Source organism: Periophthalmus magnuspinnatus, chromosome 1, assembly GCF_009829125.3.
Source record: "Periophthalmus magnuspinnatus isolate fPerMag1 chromosome 1, fPerMag1.2.pri, whole genome shotgun sequence".
Classification (NCBI taxonomy): domain Eukaryota; kingdom Metazoa; phylum Chordata; class Actinopteri; order Gobiiformes; family Gobiidae; genus Periophthalmus; species Periophthalmus magnuspinnatus.
The window spans coordinates 26,323,232-26,343,248 of NC_047126.1; the positions used below are offsets into that span (position 1 = coordinate 26,323,232).

Genomic DNA, 20,017 nt, shown 5'->3' on the forward strand with positions numbered 1-20,017 from the left:
CAGCCCTAGAGCAGTTGTGACCATGGAGACACATTGCCTAGTGTGGAGAATATTAATACAACAGGGGGATTATTTATACCTATAAACATTGGGGTTTAGATTTGATTATTAGACAGGATATTTAATTGTTTGCAGAGAAAATTATGTTACTGCAGTAGTTACGGTCCTAAAACAACTTGGAATATCTAAAAAGTGAGACCCATTCACTGGACTATTCCATTCAAAATATCACTTATGAATACTATTATGTTTTTATATTCTCACCCTGATCCTCCAAATCATAATCAGGAGAATCAGAAAAAAAGTGTTTAACTAGGAATGCAATTTATATATATATATATATATATATATATATATATATATATATATATATATATATATATATATATATATATATATATATATATATATATATATATATATATATATATATAAACACTTTAGAAACCTAAAGCAAACCTAATACATGCAGATCCCTCCCATAATGTGACGTAGCTCTCCATTTGCACCAATCGCTGCGGCTGTGGGCAGAGCCGAGGTCCAAATTTTCCGCGGCGCTGACAACGAGCCGTGAGAGAAGAGCATCCCGGTTTCAACTGGTTTAATCCGGTCTAAGTGTGACTGAAGCATGAGCAAGAAGAACCAGCTCCACGCACGAAACGCAACAACACTGCTCCGCTACTGTGTCCGCGAACAGAGACAGAAATAAACTACCAACTGACTCACTGAGAGCTTATCCACCCGCTATTTAGGCTACTGTAGAGTGAATCTGAAGAGTTAGCCTAGCTGCGTTAAGGAAGCTAAGCTAAAACTCAATTGACTTTGCTGTAGCCGAGTGTACCGCTGTTAGCCTCGTAGGTTTTCCCGAGTCATCTTTTTCTGTATATTTCTGATCACTGGAAGAGAACATACATAAAATCGCATTGAAACAACTGGGAGTGTTTAAATGTATCGGCAAGATTAGATAAGTATTTAATTTGGAGTTCAATAGGAAAGCTAACGTTAGCATCAAGGTTAGCCGTAAATATCACGGTGAATCAACACATCCAAGTTTGTACGTGAGGATCGGCGCTTCTGCACAAAATCCTCCTATTCTGATTGATTTCGGCTAAAAGGCAAGACAATAAAGGTAAGTTTTTATTAATATCCCAAACCTGTATGAGCTAAAATAGACTCAGCATCACCCCAAGTTTTTTAAGTAATTCAGTATTTTAGATATTTTTGTTATATTTACCCCATTCTTAACATAATACTCAGGTTTTACACTTCTTGTGCGAAAATACTTCCATTGTAAAAGATTTGATAAACTCTAGCAGCAATATCAGGGAGTGATGGTGCGGAGACGACCGCAGACGCATTTTTAGTTTTCAACATCAGAGGGTGCTGTTTAACATTTTGTGCATCAATTATGGGAACGTCAACTTCATTACAAAATCTAAAGTGCGTTTGACACTTCATTTTTATTTTTTATGACTCGGTTATTTTACCTTTATTTGGTGAGATAATATCTGTTGTAAATATAAATTATAGTTTTACACTAATCAAGAAGCAGTTTTTGAAGAAAAGTTGAGAAAACGTTGAAAATTACACGAAAAAGATTGTTGTAAAACACTGATGACGTCACACTAGGGAGACATACAAGAAACATATTTCTGATATTTCAAACATTACTTAAATATTTTTTTTCTTACGGTTTCATTTGTCAGATAATAATTTTGGTTATAAAATTCCCTAGTTTGATGTCTAGTGTGATGTTTAACTTGGAATTAAAATTTCAAACCTAAAAAATGCCAAACTGGGACAAGAAGTGTGAATTGTTAAGCAAAATCTCACATGTAATGATTTGAACAGTTTTAGTAAAATGGGTGGTCTGATCTGTCATATGAACTTTAAGTGTATTAGACTGGGTTAAATAAACAATAATACTATAATTTATATATTGCAGCTATTTTTTTTTAACAATATCGTACATTTATAATAGTCTTTTTGGGATAATCCTGTTTGATGGTTGTTGTGTCAGTGGTATATATTAGGTTCAGTATTATCATTTATTGTTTATATTTTCTTCAGTAATATATTGTACTTCAAAATTTGATGCTACGACAGGCCTATATCTCTCTAGTCTTTAAGCTGTGTCTCCTCCTTTTATCCCTAGAAGCTCTATGCCCGCTGAAATGACCATGTTGGCCGATCACCCAGCACGACAACTGCTGGACTTCAACCAGAAACTGGACATCAACCTTTTGGACAATGTGGTCAACTCCATGTACCACGACATTGGGTCACAGGTGAGGACCACTGCAAGAAAAACTGGAATGTAGACATGGGCAATATGACACAAAAACAGATTTGAAATTGTATCTTGTCTTTTTATAAACAAATAAAACTGAGTACTTTTCTCAAACAGAAAACATTCTGTTCCACCTTGTGATATCATGTGGTAATACAGGAAGTGCTCCATTGTGTTTTTACACTCTATACACTTTCACTAGAATAAATAACCTTTATAGTTACGTAAGTTTAATAATCAAATGTGTTTGTTTTTAGCAACGTGTGGCACAGGAGGTGCTAACAAACCTAAAAGACCATCCAGATGCCTGGACCAGAGTTGACACCATTTTGGAGTTTTCTCAGAACATGAAAACCAAGGTACAGCACGGTTGTGTTAAACTCCTGATGTCTCTGACTGAAATGTGGATGCCCACCCCGCCCACCCTACTGTGGCAGATGATTATCCTGTCTCACTGTTTCACAGAAACAGGCATAACAAAATCTGACTTTGTTGCTCCATACATAACATAAAGTTTGAAAAGAATGTGACATTCAAACTCAACAAATTAAAGAAATTAATAATATAGAAAGTATTTGTGCCACCATAGTCAAACAACAATGAACAAAATGTATGGGACAACACTGCTAGCCTTCTCTTCTCAGTAGGAAGGTTGTCGGTTAGACTCCTGCTTGTGGATAATGTCTTGCTCCTTCTTGTTGCAGTATTACGCTCTGCAGATTTTGGAAGCTGTGATTAAAACACGTTGGAAAATTCTACCCAGACACCAGTGCGAAGGCGAGTCTCAAAATACTTTATAAATTCATGTTTAAAGCAGGTATGATTAATGTTTAATCACAATAATTTCATATCATATTTACAGGCATTAAGAAGTACGTGGTTGGTTTGATTATCAAGACATCCTCAGATCCTACCACAGTGGAGGTCAGTACTCTTCAAACCTGTATAATAGTACATAGTACTGTCTCTGTAATTCCTCAGTCGCCCAGGTCTGATCTGTAGGAAAAGCCAAAGTTAAATCTGTCAACTGGACAAAAAGTTGTAGGAGTGAAGACGTTTCACTGCTCATCCAATCCACTTATTCAGTTCTTGTCAGATTGCTGCCTTTATATCTATCTAAAGGAAGGAGCTAACTACACTGAAACTGTAAACAGTTTTTGTGTGCAGTTTCTGCTTGTCGGCTAGGTCTATTGTCCACTGTACCTGAGCCCTGCTTAGCATAATCATTCAGCCTTAATGGCCCTACTGGCTCGCTCTATTGTTTTTTGTTTTCTTTGTTTGCTTTGGGTCTGAAGATGGAGTTATATATGGGGGAAACCATTTCTTTTCTCTGGCTAAGATCTGTACCTCACTATCTTTAAAGGAGTGGTTAGTGACTTTGAGATGATGTACGGCGGACTGGGGTCCAGAGAACCTAGTACTACCATTACTGCTTTGATTGACTACTCACGACCATTTATTTTGTTAATGGAGTATTTGAATGTATTTGCAGAAAGAGGGAGTCTACATTTCAAAGCTCAACATGATCCTGGTTCAGGTAAATGATATTTTACTACTTAAACATGCACGAATGTCAGCATTGCGACTGAGTGGCACTGAGGCAGAAATACAAGCAGCATAACTGACAATATGCTTTTTGTCACCTCATTTTTGTCCATGGAGCTATTGTCCCCCCTCAGTAATTTTTTCCTGAACACAAGGACTCTGAAACATGTTATTTAAGGAGAGAAAGGTTCAGTCAACTATGTCTGATCCCAAAGTCTGTATCAGTGATGTGAGCGTGTCTGTAGTGTCCCGTTGTTTATCTTACTGTTAACTTTTTTTCTACTGTTAACTTGATTTTCTTGTTTTTGGTGACAAGGACTTACTAAATCTTTAGCTGAGCTGTAGACTTTTGTATTTGTTATTAAACTGCTGCAGTTTTCACATTTTAGATGTTTTTTGAGCTTTTACAGAAGAAAATATCATTACTCACCAGTGACACACATGTCCCTTAGCAACTCAAAGTTTCAGAGGTTGTGATGTCATTTGCATAGCCTCTATAGCCTATTATAAATCAAGGCATATTGTTTCTAAGTTGATGCTTTGGGAATGAAAGATAAGCAAAGCTAAACTAGGCTACCTTATTTATTTCATTGTTTGTACATTCTTCTTCAGATCTTGAAGCAGGAGTGGCCAAAGCACTGGCCCACCTTCATCAGTGACATTGTTGGAGCGAGTCGGACAAGCGAAAGCCTCTGTCAGAACAACATGATCATCCTAAAGCTGCTGAGCGAAGAGGTGTTTGACTTCAGCAGTGGGCAGATGACACAGGTCAAAGCCAAGCACCTCAAGGACAGGTGAGGACACAAAAGAGAAATATATGCTACACCATGCTATTTTCTAGTTGGGTTTAAATACATACCCATTATTGAGGGCCAAACATAGTAATGTTTTACAGTTAATATAGAAAGTTTTTAATGAAATACTCTTTTTATATTATTGTGCTTTTGATGGGGATAAGCTGATTTGGACTCCACGCCATGTCCTGCCTGCCAACCTTTTTAGTGCAAAAAATCTGATTAAAATGAAATGCTTACTTGAAATCTAAGCACACCCTGAGACCAATTTAGCACTTAATACTCCACAGAAGTAAAATACCTCCTTTAAATGTGGTTTTTTTTTTTTTTTTTTTTCAGCATGTGCAACGAGTTTTCGCAAATCTTTCAGCTGTGCCAGTTTGTTATGGTAAGAAAATTATTCATATTTAGAAAAAATACAATTTAAAACACCTAACTCATTAAACTTCCATATTTTGTCTCTTATTTTAGGAGAACTCCCAGAATGCTCCTCTGGTTCATGCCACGTTAGAGACTCTTCTGCGCTTCCTGAACTGGATTCCTCTGGGATACATCTTTGAGACTAAGCTCATCAGCACTTTGGTTTACAAGGTACAAATGCACTGTCTGTGTCTCTAAAGTCTCTTAAAGGACCCAAATTTTCTGATCTATGTTATGTTGTTTTCTCATCAAAACATATCTGGAGTTGTGTTTTCATTCACACATGTTTAACACATAGACCTTGCATGTTTAGCCTGAGTTTTTCTCTCAAGCAGAAAACAGTTGTTTCATCTTGTGATGTTATGTGGTAACAGTGCTCCACTGTGTTTTTACTACATACACCTTCACTAGAATCATTTGGATGATTTCAGCCCTGGAAGATCCAATCTTCACTAAACAAAAGGTAAAAGGTAACTTGAAAACTGCCACTACATGAGATCACAAGATGGAACAGAGCATTTTGAGCTTTGAAGATGTAGACTGACTAATGATGAAGTGTTACTCAAACATGTTTGAATGAATCAAAACACAACTCCAGGTATGTTTATAATGAGGTGACAACATTCTAACATGGCTTATAGCTCACAAGAGTCCCCCGGTTTAGCAGGGAGTGGGCACTTAGCAACACTGTCAAAACTATTGCTAACACTAGTGAGAGAAACCTTGGGGAAAGAAGGTGCCGGATTTGTCTGCTATATTCATATTTTGACGGACAAATAAAAATGTCACTGCTCTGGGGCCATCATAGCAATGGGTAAACAAATGCTCAACTGTTTTGAATCTAGAATGTAGGGCTAGCTTTATTTAAAACACAGAAGTAACTGATATTTGACGCATTTGGAGGCAGTGAACAGGCTTTTACTACATAACGCATGGCTCCTTGTCATTTAATCATTTTGTGTAAAACAATTCAACTCTGTTTAGAGGATGTTAACGCAATTCTGATGATGAAAATAACAATAATAATGTGTGTTTTGCAGTTCCTGAACGTACCAATGTTCCGTAATGTGACTTTAAAGTGTCTGACAGAGATTGCTGGAGTGAGTGTGAGCCAATACGAGGAGCAGTTTGTCAATCTGTTCACATTGACCATGTGCCAACTTAAACAGGTAAAAACTCAAGCATAAAGACAGGTGTGACAGGTGGTTTGGACTGTTACAGATAATTTAACACTATGGGAGATTGTTTTTTTAAAGAAATATCCAAACTTGTGGCCGACAAATATAGCACCACTTTCTGAAGCTTGTGGAAATTTTACTTTTGTGTACTTGTGTACAGACAGAAAAGACATTGAACTTGCAGGTGCCAGTTTGTTTCATGTGGCTAGGTCCAGTAATTAGAGATATTAACCATAAACCAGGTCAATAAATCTGCAATATAACAATTAAACAGCATACACCATAGAATTCTATCCTGTTCTCCTGCTCAGTTTTCAACTAGTGTAAACTAAATTTGCCTGTTTTTATGGCTCCACATTTTCTTGTTTTAGATGCTGCCTTTGAATACAAACATCCGCGTGGCCTATTCGAGCGGTAAAGATGATGAGCAGAACTTCATCCAGAACCTGAGTCTGTTCCTCTGCACGTTCCTGAAGGAGCACGGCCAGCTGATCGAGAAGAGACCCAATCTCCGAGAGACGCTCATGGAGGTACAGTGACACGTGTAACTGGTCTACCCCTCTTGATATGGCTCTTTGTTGTGTTCTGGTGCTGTGGTAAAGATGAGAGGCTCAGTCCAGGTTCAGAAGGTTTACTGTTTCACAAAAAGGCAAATCACACTGCTGTGAGAGTGAGGCGATCCAACCAATATTCCATAACAAATAAAAGTACAATAAAAGTAAATTAATAAAACACCCAGAAAAGAGTGGCAACAAAATAAGTTTGATTACAGTTAGCTCATAGATTACTGATTAAAATTTAATTTACAATACAATAAACCTATTTAAATATTGATATATAAAGAAAAGACATGAGATAAAAAAAAAAAATGTATCCAATTTACAAAGCATTGTTAGTGAAAAAATGATGTTCTTTTTCACCCAAATTATTGCATCTTACTTCAACATGAAGTTCACAGCTCTGAGTGCAGGTTGCTATGTGACCGCAACACACATGCATAAACTAATAATAACAAAATAACAGATTTGGAGGAATTCGATATAATATTAACCACACCTTTACCTTCAGAGGGGGGACATGGGGTTACAATGGGATAGTACAGTACAATGACATTTGTTTTAAATTTCATGCTTTATTTATACTATGATGATTAAAACACTTAAAATGATACCTATTCAATTACTATCAGTAATATCTATACTGGATACGTTAAGGCACAGTTTTGTCTTGATGTAAACCTGGCTTTGTCCTGTTCTAATCTTGGTTTAGTTCCAGGTTTTTTTTTTAATCCCAATTTTGATCTGGTCTGTGTCTGACTCAACCTAAGAACTTCACCTGATAACTTATATTAACAAGATTTATTCTTCTGTTATCTAAAATCCTTATGTTTTGAACTGGTCCAGGCTCTGCACTATATGCTGCTGGTCTCGGAGGTGGAGGAGACGGAGATATTTAAGATTTGTCTGGAGTATTGGAACCACCTGTCTGCAGAGCTGTACAGAGAAAGCCCCTTCTCCACTGCCTCCACCCCCCTGCTGTCAGACGTGCCCCCAAGGAGGCATCTGTACCTACCCGTGCTCTCACAGGTAAGACCGGTGCTTTAATACTCCCAGGTTGTCAAAAGTATTGAAAATCAGATACCAATCGATACTAAAATTATTATCAAAACTAGAGCAGCTATCAGTATTAAAAAGTCCCATTCATGGGATAGAACTTAACCTTTCCTGAATAGCTTTAGAGTGATTTTAAGCTGTATTAGAACAGGTATAAGACCACATAGAATACGCCTGTGGACCATTATGGAACATATCTGGATGAAGGGTTATGAAGATGTAAGACCATAATTGGCATGGCAAGTTTATTTGTATAGCACAATTCGTAGGCGAAGTAATCCAAAATTCTTATTCAGAAGAATAAGAATGACATTCAAATCACAATACAAACAACTCAAATTCAAAGAGAAGAGTGCTGAATTAAAAACCTTTCGGTTTCAATTGGTAACGATTTAATGTTGAACATCACACAGATATGTGGTGTGGATGAATGTAGTGCATCAATGACAAGGACAAGGAACATGATGCAAAAAAGGCAAACTAAAGCCCGCCACAATAGAGGTTAATTTGTTTCTCCCCGACTTTGGATCCTCATATGCAGTTCTAAAGCCGCTGTACTCCTTATGTGTTTGGTGTCAGTATGATTTTGAGCTTCTGTCATATTGTAAATTCATAACCACAAAACATCACCACGGCAACACCCAATAAAACAGAGCACCTGGGGCAGATTGGAGTGATGGACACAGAGGCACAAGATAAATATTATAGAAAATATTGGAAATAATTTAAAGGTGACTTTATTACTCACCTCTCATAAAGTTAAAATGCATCATTCTCATCCGTATTATCCATTAGAATGTGTCCTCCTTAAATAATGACACCCAGTCCATAAAATGGGACTATGAATCCAACAGCATTCTTTAAAAAGAAAAAAGGCGGGAGTAGATCCTCACACGTCTGTCTACATCCACGCAGCGAGGATCGGGTGGCTGCAGATTATCAATAGTGACTACATCCTCTATAAATTATTGTTAGCCTTTTGTGCATTAAAAGGCATTTATTTGAACTACTGCACCACATTTCACAAATAATAATAAAGCAGCTTTGACTTGCATCCAAAGTAGAAGTGCAATGCTTTTGAACACTTGATCTCAAAACGAGTCATTTTACTGAAGACCGGAAACTGCTGACAAGAGGTTTCCTCACAACTTTTAGCTAGTGTAGTGTGCAGTCTCTTCGCTGCAGTCAGATATTTTAAATCTCACCCAATTTTCTTTGTGTCTGTGGTCTGTGTTTTTTGTCACACTTTTAAAAATTGTTTAAGACTGAAAAATCTCAGTGTGTGGTGGGGTTTAGACATAAATGAAAGAAAAATTGTCAAAGCAACACTGTAAATTTTCGAATGTGTCACATCAACTACCTGACTACGTATGTAAACTTAAAAACATACCAAACAATACTGGATAGATGGGTTTTATGCCATACTGTGGAATATTACAGCCAAAACAATAACATTTTCATGATGACAAGCTGGAAGAGGCTCTCCTCCAGGCCAAATAAGAGTCAGGTTTGTTGAGATGCAAGTCTCTCACAGTAAAGACACATGTACAAGATGGTGGAGTTTTAAAGATGGAAAGAGTAAAATTCATTGTACGTTGTCTTCCAAATACAACAGAGATTTGAGATTTCCCTTGAGCATGTAAACACACCAAAATTCAGAGCTGATTATTGGAATATCTGTTTAGCATAGCCAGTAAAATACTACAATAACCTACCCACTGAAAAAGCCCCTCTGTGGTCTCCTCAGGTGCGTCTGCTGATGGTGAGCAGAATGGCCAAACCTGAGGAGGTGCTGGTGGTGGAGAACGATCAGGGAGAAGTGGTGCGCGAGTTTATGAAGGATACGGACGCCATCAACCTGTACAAGAACATGAGGGAGACTCTGGGTAAGACTATAAACTAGGGCTGAATGATTTGGGAAAAAATATCTGAAATGACAAGCATTGTGTTTCAGTTTGATGAGTGCTACAGCCAGAGTCTAAATCTGGAGATTTCCCTTCTAACCGTGCCCTGTCTTATGCTGTATAGATACAGTGTACTGTTATACACATATCTGTTTTTCTTTTATAAAAAAAAGCATTTTATGAAGCTAAATTATTCCCTGAATGTGGTAAAGATGGACTGGTATGGGCAGAGTTGTTTTAGTTTTTGGCTCCCTCTTTTCTGCATCACTCGAGGAAAAACAGTCTGTGTGAATGGTCATGTGTGTTAGTTTCTCAACCAGCAAAAGTTTGGAGACACTTATTCACTTATGGTTCTTCTTTATTTCCATGATTATTCACATTGTAGCTTCTCAGTGAAGGCATCAAAACTATGAATGACGCATATGGAATGTAGTTAACAATAAACTCAAAATAATTCAATACAGATTTTAGGTTTTTTTTAAATTCCTACATAATTCCATACGTTTTGCTTCATATATTGTGTTCTGTATGAATCTAAAATGTTGAAAGTTATAAACTCAAAGAAAAACTACATTAAAAAAGAAGGTGTCCAAACTTTTGACTGGGGTGTGTTAAAGCAGGATTTGCATGTTAAACATTATAACATAGATCAGAATATGGGGTAATATGGGGTAATAAAAGACCCTCGTGTGTTGTCTCTCCCAGTGTACCTGACTCACCTGGATTACGCCGACACAGAGCGCATCATGACAGAGAAGCTCCACAACCAGGTGAACGGGACTGAGTGGAGCTGGAGGAACCTGAATATGCTCTGCTGGGCCATTGGCTCCATCAGTGGAGCCATGCATGAGGAGGATGAGAAGAGGTTTCTCGTCACAGTCATCAAGGTACAGTCCTAGTTCAGACCTGGTTTAGTCCTAGTTTAGTCGTAGTTTAGACCTGGTTTAATCCTGGTCTAGACTTAACTTTGAGAAGTGTTGGAAGAGGTTCTTTGTCAGAGTCATTAAGGTCTGAAGAATAAGAAGCCTGGTTTAATGAAACCCTAAACACAAAGTGATGTGATTTTTATCTGTGATGTTTCTGTGTTTTTCAGGACCTGCTGGGTTTGTGTGAGCAGAAACGTGGCAAAGACAACAAGGCCATAATTGCCTCAAACATCATGTACATCGTGGGACAGTACCCACGCTTCCTCCGGGCACACTGGAAGTTCCTCAAAACAGTCGTCAACAAACTGTTCGAGTTCATGCATGGTGAGGACAGAGATCTGAAGAGGATGTGTATGTGTGTGTATGTGTATATGTCATATGTATGTGTCATCATTATCGGGACACGCTTATTGTGTTGTGGTTGCGCTCTGAAGGGGGAGTGACTTAACAGGGGGAGCAAAGGGAGAGGTCAAAAATGAAAGTGACACTTATAAAACATGTTAATACGTTCAAAACAAATAAAACATGTTAATACGTTCAAAACAATAAAAAGTAATATATTATGTTGTAGCAATTGATATCCCATAGAGGTAAAATCACCCCGTCTTTAATGTCATGAGTAGGGGAATCATGCAAGTCTCTTAAATTAGTGCATTATTCATTCACTTTTCAGTCAAACTAGTGACCTACTTATGGCCCCTTTCCACTAGTGTTGCTACTCATTTTATCAAACACACTAACATTTGCTGGATGATCTGTATCCTCTGTATGTTGATGTTTAATACATTTTTGCTGTTGTTTTGTCAGAGACCCATGACGGCGTGCAGGACATGGCTTGTGACACCTTCATTAAAATTGCTCAGAAATGCAGACGCCATTTTGTTCAGGTTCAGGTTGGAGAAGTGATGCCTTTTATCGACGAGATCCTCAACAACATCAACACCATAATTTGTGATCTGCAGCCGCAACAGGTCAGATTTGGAGGGTTTAATATATCTTTTAAAAAAGGCAGTAGCTTGTATTAATGCTATTGCTTGAAACAATTTGTCATAGGTATTGTGTAAATGATAAAGTATTGTTGCAAACTTATGATAGGCATACCAAAGGCATTCAAATTATTGTGAGATTGCTAGTATTACATTTATACAAAGTATAGAGGACTTTGATCAAATGTAACACTTGAAATTTAAATTTGTTTCAGTGCCATTCATAAGTCTACCCCTGGATTTCTCGAGTACATGGTACTGTATCTGCATATGCTTCTGTCTCTCTACCCATTTTAGGTGCACACGTTTTATGAGGCAGTGGGCTACATGATTGGAGCTCAGACGGATCAGGCTGTTCAGGAGCTGCTCATAGAGAAATACATGTTACTGCCAAACCAAGTGTGGGACAGCATCATCCAACAGGCCACTAAGGTAAGGGTCTCCACATGGCAACAGCCTACATAGGGCTGCATGATTCAGGAGGAAAAAAACCTTTTTTCTTTTAAAAGACAGAATATTGTGTTCTATGAAGAGGACATACTATTTACATAATTGCAGCCTTTCTGGGTCTACGTTAGTGCTAATACAGGTCTAAACTACACTATAGCTAGAATGTGGATACAGTCAACTCTAAAGTTAACCTGGCTCACACCAGATTGATATTTCTAGCTCTGAATTTAGTTCTACACATTTATCAGGAATGGCTCTTGCTGGAAACGATCAGGACAACACGGAATGTCAGTACAAATATATGAATCTGATTGGACAACAGCAGAACAAGCCAAAAAATCTAACTTGAGCTAAATTCAGTTGGGAAAACCACAGACATCTTTCTCTACACAAAATGCTTCCCTCTGCACTTTTGTCACAACCTAAATAGTCAGTTTGTCTGTGAAAATAGGCTAAGTATGTCTGTTGGCGTTGCCATATTTGTTTTAGGTCATTTGGGCTCTTCACCTTTGGCTTCCACACAAACCTCAGTACTTATTACTGCTGTCAAGCTTTTTTTCCTACAAATTCTAAAAATAATTTAAACAATGCACCATAATTTCTAAAAAGAAAATCTGATATCTGTTAGGCGTGTTCTATCAAAATGACGACTGGATTCAATCAGTTCAAATCTCAAACGTTTATTCCCCTGACAGTTACAATCTAATACAGGACCCGGGGTCATATGATCTATCCCTCGTGTGTGCAGCAGGCGGTCTGTCTGCTTTTCCCTGGCCCCGTAACATAAAAATATAACATGAAACATGAATATGCAAATATTATGTTGAGTAGGTTGTAGCCCAGGTTCCTCCCTTCGGCCTCACTCATCTCTCCAGGCTGCACCAGTCTATTTTTCCGGCCTTGAGTCTCATCCGACCACCCTGTAAAGGAGCGTCTACAGACCCCAAAAGCCTTCCCCAATTCATATCACACAATATTGCTTTTAGCATAGTTTCAGTATTATCACAAGATGCTCCACTCTAGTATAAACATCGTGGCTGTCAGGCGACATGATTCACCTCCTACAATGTTGCCTTAACTCAGTTAAAGGAGTTTCTGCAAGGGACCAACTATCTCCCATAATTCACGTTTTACCTTTGACCTAGTTTAGATGGGGTTCACTTTTAGTATGGTGCTTGTTAGACAACCTCCAAAAAGATACAACATTCAAAGAATATATAAATTCAGTATAAAAATGGTGATTACATAATAATATTCAAAACTTATATGATTTCAGTATCAAAAGATATATATGTATATGTGATGGCCCTAAGAAACTTTATTCAATCAATATGCATTCCATATTTTTGATATATGTATTTGTAATGCAACTTAAAAGCTTTATTACTTGACATACCCTTCATATCCCAAATGTTTTCATGTCAACATGCCAAGTATCATCAAGTGGTCAAAAACTTCACATTTCATTGTGAAGTAAATAAGTAAATGTCTTGTCTTTTTCAGAACGTGGACATCTTGAAGGACGCAGAGACAGTGCGACAGCTGGGCTCCATCTTGAAGACGAATGTTCGCGCGTGTAAAGCTGTGGGACACCCGTTTGTGGTGCAGCTCGGTCGCATTTACCTCGACATGTTAAACGTGTACAAGTGTCTGAGTGAGAATATCTCCTCTGCAGTCAGCTCCAACGGTCAGTGCACAGGAGAGGGGAGAGGAAAAATTTAAGTCAAAAACTAGATACACTAAAGAGGGTGTATTATATTAAATCAACATTTTGCAGCTTTCTACCATGTTATAACTTTGTTATCTCACGGTTTTATATGTATTTCAGATATGTTTCAGTAATTTAGTGATCTCTCCCAGGCACTATTTAAACCCTCCTCATGGTTAGCAGTAAGATTCTGTTCAAAGCTCAGCCCACAAGCCTATGTCACCCATTCTCTCGCACAAATATTTCCCATAAATATAAGAGTACATGATGCAAAACAATGTACTACAACTTGACAAACCTGATGCGATGCGCAGTAGTTTCATTAATACCCCATAGAAGCATAATACTGTCTCTTTAAAGAGGGAAGTGTGAGGGACATAACCGGCAGCTTGTTTAAAACTTTTATGCTAGCCTGGGCCTCCAAATACTGAAACATCATACCAAGTAAAGACAAGATCCTTGCATACCTCCTAGGTCACTATGGGAATAGTATACCCACCTGTTTAACATGTTTGCTGTTTGCTGTTTGTTCTAGGTGAGATGGTTACGAAGCAGCCCCTGATCCGCAGCATGAGGACAGTGAAGAAGGAGACGCTGAAGCTGATCTCTGGATGGGTCACTCGCTCCAATGACCCGCAGATGGTCAAAGACTGTTTAGTTTGGTTTAGTCCTGGTATAGACCTTGTTTTAGAGCTATTGTTCCTGTTTTGTCCTGTAGGTGGCAGAGAACTTTGTACCTCCTCTGTTGGAAGCTGTGTTAATCGATTATCAGAGAAATGTCCCTGCGGCACGAGAGCCCGAGGTCCTCAGCACCATAGCAACCATTGTCAACAAACTGGGAGTCCACATCACCCCGGAAATCCCCAAGATCTTTGACGCAGTGTTTGAGTGCACGCTCAACATGATCAACAAGGTCAGAAAATACTTTTATTACTGCTACTACTTTTACTGCAACTACTATTACTACAACTGCTACTTCTGATTCTGATTTCTACTTTTCTGCCACTGCTATGACAGTTAAGAATATAATGTTCACTCCACTGACAGTAGCATTCCTGCCACACGCCAACAAAGGTTCAATTCCTGACACTTTGCAACCTTTCTGTGTGAAATTTGAATGTGTAGGTTTCCTCCTACAAAGAAGATTCCTCTTTGCCTGGGATCCAGAATACACACTTTATGAAGACGTGAGTCCAGTCAGCTGTGAATCTCCCCATTTTCAAATGGGCATGATTGACAGGTGGATTTACAGTCATGCATGGTTCATATCGGAAAAAAATAACACAAAAATATCATGGGGGCTGAAAAACATGGCGGATTTCAAAATCAATAAGTGAATAAACACTGAACTGTTAATCTGAGGTGAGATGAATTTGATTAGATTTTTTTGTCAATGATGGGTGACCACTGAGCACCTTCATTTCACATGCGTCACTGATAAAGGCTAATCTGATTGGATGATGTTTGGCCGGGTTTGAAACAATGGGAGACACAAAGAGACAAAGGGAGTGAGGACCGGACTGATATCAGTTTATATGAAAATGCAGAAATCATTCTGGATTTAACAGGCAAGATTCCTCTGTAAATCAGATTTTTAATCTCAGAACATCGTGACATCGGCTGTATCTTCACACAGTACCCTTTGATATTGGCTGTAGCTTCACAAAGCATTTAAGCCTAACTGTGATACCTCTTGCTATAAACAGTACTTAACGCTAACTGATACCTCATTAAAAACTGTTTTTTTTCTGTCTTCATAGGACTTTGAGGAATTCCCGGAGCACAGGACTCACTTCTTTTACCTGCTGCTGTCAGCCACAGGGATGTGCTTCCAGGCATTCCTCTCCATTGCTCCAGCTCAGTTCAAACTCATTCTGGATTCCATCATCTGGGCCTTTAAACACACCATGAGAAATGTCGCTGACACCGGTACTGTAATGTTATTTGAGAGAAACTTGTTGCTGCTATAGTTCCAGTTAAGTCAGTTCTTTATGGTCAGATTTTGTAAAAACAAAGCTCAGATTAAAGTCTGACTTGAATAACTTCAGACAGAGCATAGCCTCCAGTTGGCATCATACATCAGGGAATGTTGATGACCTTATCTGCAAAGATGTGTCTATTGACAGTAACTTGGCCTGGAGGTGTGACCTGCTTGTCTCCTTGAGTTTAATGCCATACTGTGGAACATTACAGGCGAAGCTATATCTGCCAGACAAGCAGGTGGCTAACCCTCTTCCAAAAATGTTGCATAGTGAATCATTAAATATAAATTATTCTAAAAATGTGAATCTTTTGAACATCTTTTTAAAATGAAGTCATCCCAAAGACTCAGTTCTTATTATAAAGACATGAAGTCTATATAGTTGTGATGTTGATTTGACTGAATGAGAGCTGTGTTTTTACCTTGCACTTGTGTCCCTCCCAGGGCTTCAGATCCTGTTATCTCTGCTGCAGAATGTATCGGCCGAAGAGACAGCGGCTCAGAGTTTCTATCAGACTTACTTCTGTGACATCCTACAGCACATTTTCTCTGTGGTCACCGACACCTCACACACTGCAGGTAACAGGTCACTGCAGACGCCATAAAGACTGGGGCTGTGCAATGACCATAAAATACAACTTTAAAATTAGCTATTCAATGTGCTGTATAGATTAGTACTTTATTGTCTTGCGTGTGGAGCTCTTCTTGTTCATTTTATCTAATGGACGTTTTGAAAAATACAAATATATTTTTTATGCATTGGATTTATATAGCGCCTTTCAAGACCCTCAAAATGCTTTACAGTGCATTATTCACATCACACTGTGGTGGTAAACTACTATTGTAGCCACAGTTACACAGCCACAAACTGACAGAAGTGAGGCTGCCACACGCGACTTTCATTCCAAGCAATGTGGGTGAAGTGTTTTGCGTAAGGACACAACAGTTTTTGCCACTGATGCCCTACTGTGGCACCTTGTATTCCAACTGGTCTCTCATCCCATCTCTCAAGTACTAACCAGGCCTAGCTCTGCTTAGCTCCTGAGATCTAGTTACCACATAGTCAGTTAGCCTCCAGCAAGTGTTTAGTCTAAATTACAGGGTTTGCCTGAAGTTCGCTGTAAAAGATGTATTACCAAAATAATTGCAAAATTAAACACAAACTAATGAAATGGCACTTAACATCTCTCAAAGGCTGCAACTCCAATTTAATTATAAAACTTTTCCATGCACTGTACATTTCCTCATTTTAATTCCTGTTTTATGTCCAGGTCTGACGATGCACGCCACAATCTTGGCCTACATGTTTAACCTGGTGGAAGAGGGCAAAGTCAGTGTCTCCCTCAGTGCCTCGAGTCCAGCCAATAACCAAGCCCATGTGCAGGAATACACCGCCAACCTGCTCAAGAACGCCTTCCCACACCTTCAAGAGTCAGTACACACATGATCTATATGGGGGCTCCAAGGTGTAAATATCTTGTGTTCACTAGAATTTGATAATATCACAGGGCCATTGCCCTCCATCTGAGGGACACTATGGGGGATTCCCTGTTTTTGAAAGAAATCTCCAAACCTATGATTCACAAATGTTGAACCTTATCATTGTTTGGGATTACCTCCACAAACATCATATTAATGTTATGACTTAAAGTCCTTTCAACTGGCAACAATCACGTCTTTGAGGTTAAACAATGGCACCACTTTTCTAAAGTTATTATGGAAAAAAAAAATCTCTTTTGTTTGTTTATACTGACAAAGACATTGAACTTTGCAATTACTGGGCCTGTCCACGTGAAACTAAAATTAACGCAGAGATATTAACCATAAACCAGGTCAACAATCTGCAATCTGACAGTTAAACTGCAAATTTCACCAAAGTATTTTGACCTGTCCAGCTCAGGTTAAACTATAGAGATTCTTTAGATGAATAACAAAAATACAATCCAAAGTTGTACTCATTTACTTTATTCCATGTTCTTACTTTTAAACTTTTTTTTAAATCAAAAACTTCTTCACAAATTTTTATTTGGGGCTGAGTAAACCTTGGAGCTCCCTTGTCCCCTGCTGCCCCCTGTTGGTGAGAGTTTAACATGACTCCTCTCTGTGCAGCGCTCAGGTGAAAGTGTTTGTGACCGGCCTCTTCAGTCTGAACCAGGACATTCCTGCCTTCAAAGAGCACCTCAGGGACTTCCTTGTTCAGATCAAGGTGAGGTTTACCTGGATAAATTGTCAACTCTGTGTCAGATGCCCTCTCGTTCTTATTTGTCCATGTAATGAGAACAATTGGAATGCTTCTTACTGTTAGCAGCATGATCCTATCCACAAGCCTACATGATCCATGCTCCCGCGCAAACACTTCATAAATATACAAAAGTATAATACAAAACAGCAGACTATAACTTGACAAACCTGATTCAATGTGTAGTAGTTTCATTAGCAGGATGTGCGCTGATTGTGTTGTGATGGCACGCTTTGAAGGAGGAGTGGTAACATGGTGATCTAAATAGGCTATGTGTTGGCAGTTAATACCCTACAGAAATGTAATATCCTCTCTTTGACTTATTCCAATGCATATTTTTATTTCCTAGGAATTTGCTGGCGAGGACACCACCGACCTGTTCCTGGAGGAGAGAGAAACTGCGTTACGTCAAGCCCAAGAGGAAAAACACAAAATCCAGCTCTCCGTGCCAGGAATTTTGAACCCCCACGAACTCCCAGAAGAAATGTGCGATTAAAAGGTCAAGAATTCTCAAAAAAAACTAAACAATAACAATTTTTGGACCAAGATGAAACTAATAAAGGGAGACTTAGACTTTTGTGTGAAGGATTGAATTTCAAAATGGCTGACCAAATGTTTGTGAATATGTAAATGACAATATACCTTTGCCCATCTAAACGAAAAAGCCAAGTCTTGTTTTTGATATATTTTATACTAAAATTTCTGTGTCAAATGTTTCTTTTTCTGTTGCTTGTATTGAATTGGCTGGGACTAGATTGGATTGTTAAAGAGGTTGTGGGTTGGACTTCTGATGTCTCGGAGTGGAGTGTGCATGTCCTGTTACTGTGGCAGAGTGGTTATCCTGTCCCCTCTTCTATCCAAAGACATGCTTGTACAGGCAAACTGATCAAAAACAAGTTTTCTATCAATCCAATCTAGCCCTAGTTTTAATACAGAAGGTCTATTCATTTCTCCTCCCTCCCACTTGTTAATATGTAATATAAAATGATGCACAGTTTAGCGGCAGGTTGAATGTAAACTCGAGGGGTGAGGGGTCAACTTCTGGGTTTGTCATGTGTCGTTTTGATTTTGATTTTTATTTTTTTTCATTCTTTTGTGGAAATTTTGGTTACGAGATGGAAATGAGGAGAAATATCCTGTTTGGAAAAGCTGTCTTTGACTCAGAAGATAAAGTTGGCTATTTTTACAAAAACAAGTTGTCTTTGTTTTTATCTATAGTGTTTTAATTAAGATTATAATATTTAGGGTTTAGTATTGATTTACTTCTGGCATAGCTACTAATAGTGTTCTCAATATACTAAAATATACTGATTCTGATACTACAATGATAATAAAATACACTATTTAGACAACAGAATGTGATTTTCAAGATTAAATTGTAGTACTTTATTTTTATATTACCATGTGACCTTAAATCTGGGCAATCCCTCAATTATCCTGGTAGGTTTCATAGTGGTCCATAGTGGGCGTATAATAGTCTATGGTCTTATACTACTGATACTGCTCAAGATCAGTCTAAGGCTATTCAGGAAGGCTTTATTTCCGTTCTGTGAATGTGACTTTTTTAGTATTGACACCTGCTAAAATTAGTATCTAGTTTCTAGGTAGATTTATTTTGGAGAGGCAGGAAGTAATTATTAGAATAAAATTTAAAATGTATAATGTCACATCTACATTTACAGCTTGAACATGCAAACAACAGTTGATCTTAATTGCATATATTATTATTAGTTATGAAAGTACTAACATGACTATTGCAAAGAGGCCTACTAAATACTTGCTGTTATATTAAGTATATTGCAACCACTGATAGTTTTAATACTACTGTTCAATTTTGTGGATGTTCTGATAAACAGGAATTTTGCTAAAACAGTTATGTTTTTGGAATATAGCCATCAGTCAGTAAAATTACTGCTCTGGGTCAGTGAGTCAATGTTGTTTACAAGTATGTTTAGTATTTTTCTACATTTTGGCAATTAATAC

General features: G+C 38.1%; 1 protein-coding gene across 1 annotated transcript; it reads left to right on the forward strand.

Moving 5' to 3' along the window:
- Window positions 1-541: 541 nt before the first annotated feature.
- Window positions 542-18,554, forward strand: xpo1a (exportin 1 (CRM1 homolog, yeast) a). The gene is made up of 25 exons (XM_033975656.2): window positions 542-1,129; window positions 2,156-2,288; window positions 2,548-2,649; window positions 2,995-3,067; window positions 3,153-3,214; window positions 3,783-3,827; window positions 4,448-4,629; window positions 4,969-5,017; window positions 5,101-5,220; window positions 6,090-6,218; window positions 6,599-6,757; window positions 7,631-7,813; window positions 9,588-9,726; window positions 10,450-10,631; window positions 10,838-10,994; window positions 11,478-11,641; window positions 11,954-12,088; window positions 13,610-13,793; window positions 14,350-14,456; window positions 14,533-14,727; window positions 15,575-15,743; window positions 16,240-16,374; window positions 17,067-17,226; window positions 17,905-18,001; window positions 18,384-18,554. The coding sequence occupies exons 2-25, from the start codon at window positions 2,163-2,165 to the stop codon at window positions 18,528-18,530; spliced, it is 3,201 nt and encodes a 1,066-aa protein (XP_033831547.1). The 5' UTR covers window positions 542-1,129; window positions 2,156-2,162; the 3' UTR covers window positions 18,531-18,554.
- Window positions 18,555-20,017: the final 1,463 nt, after the last annotated feature.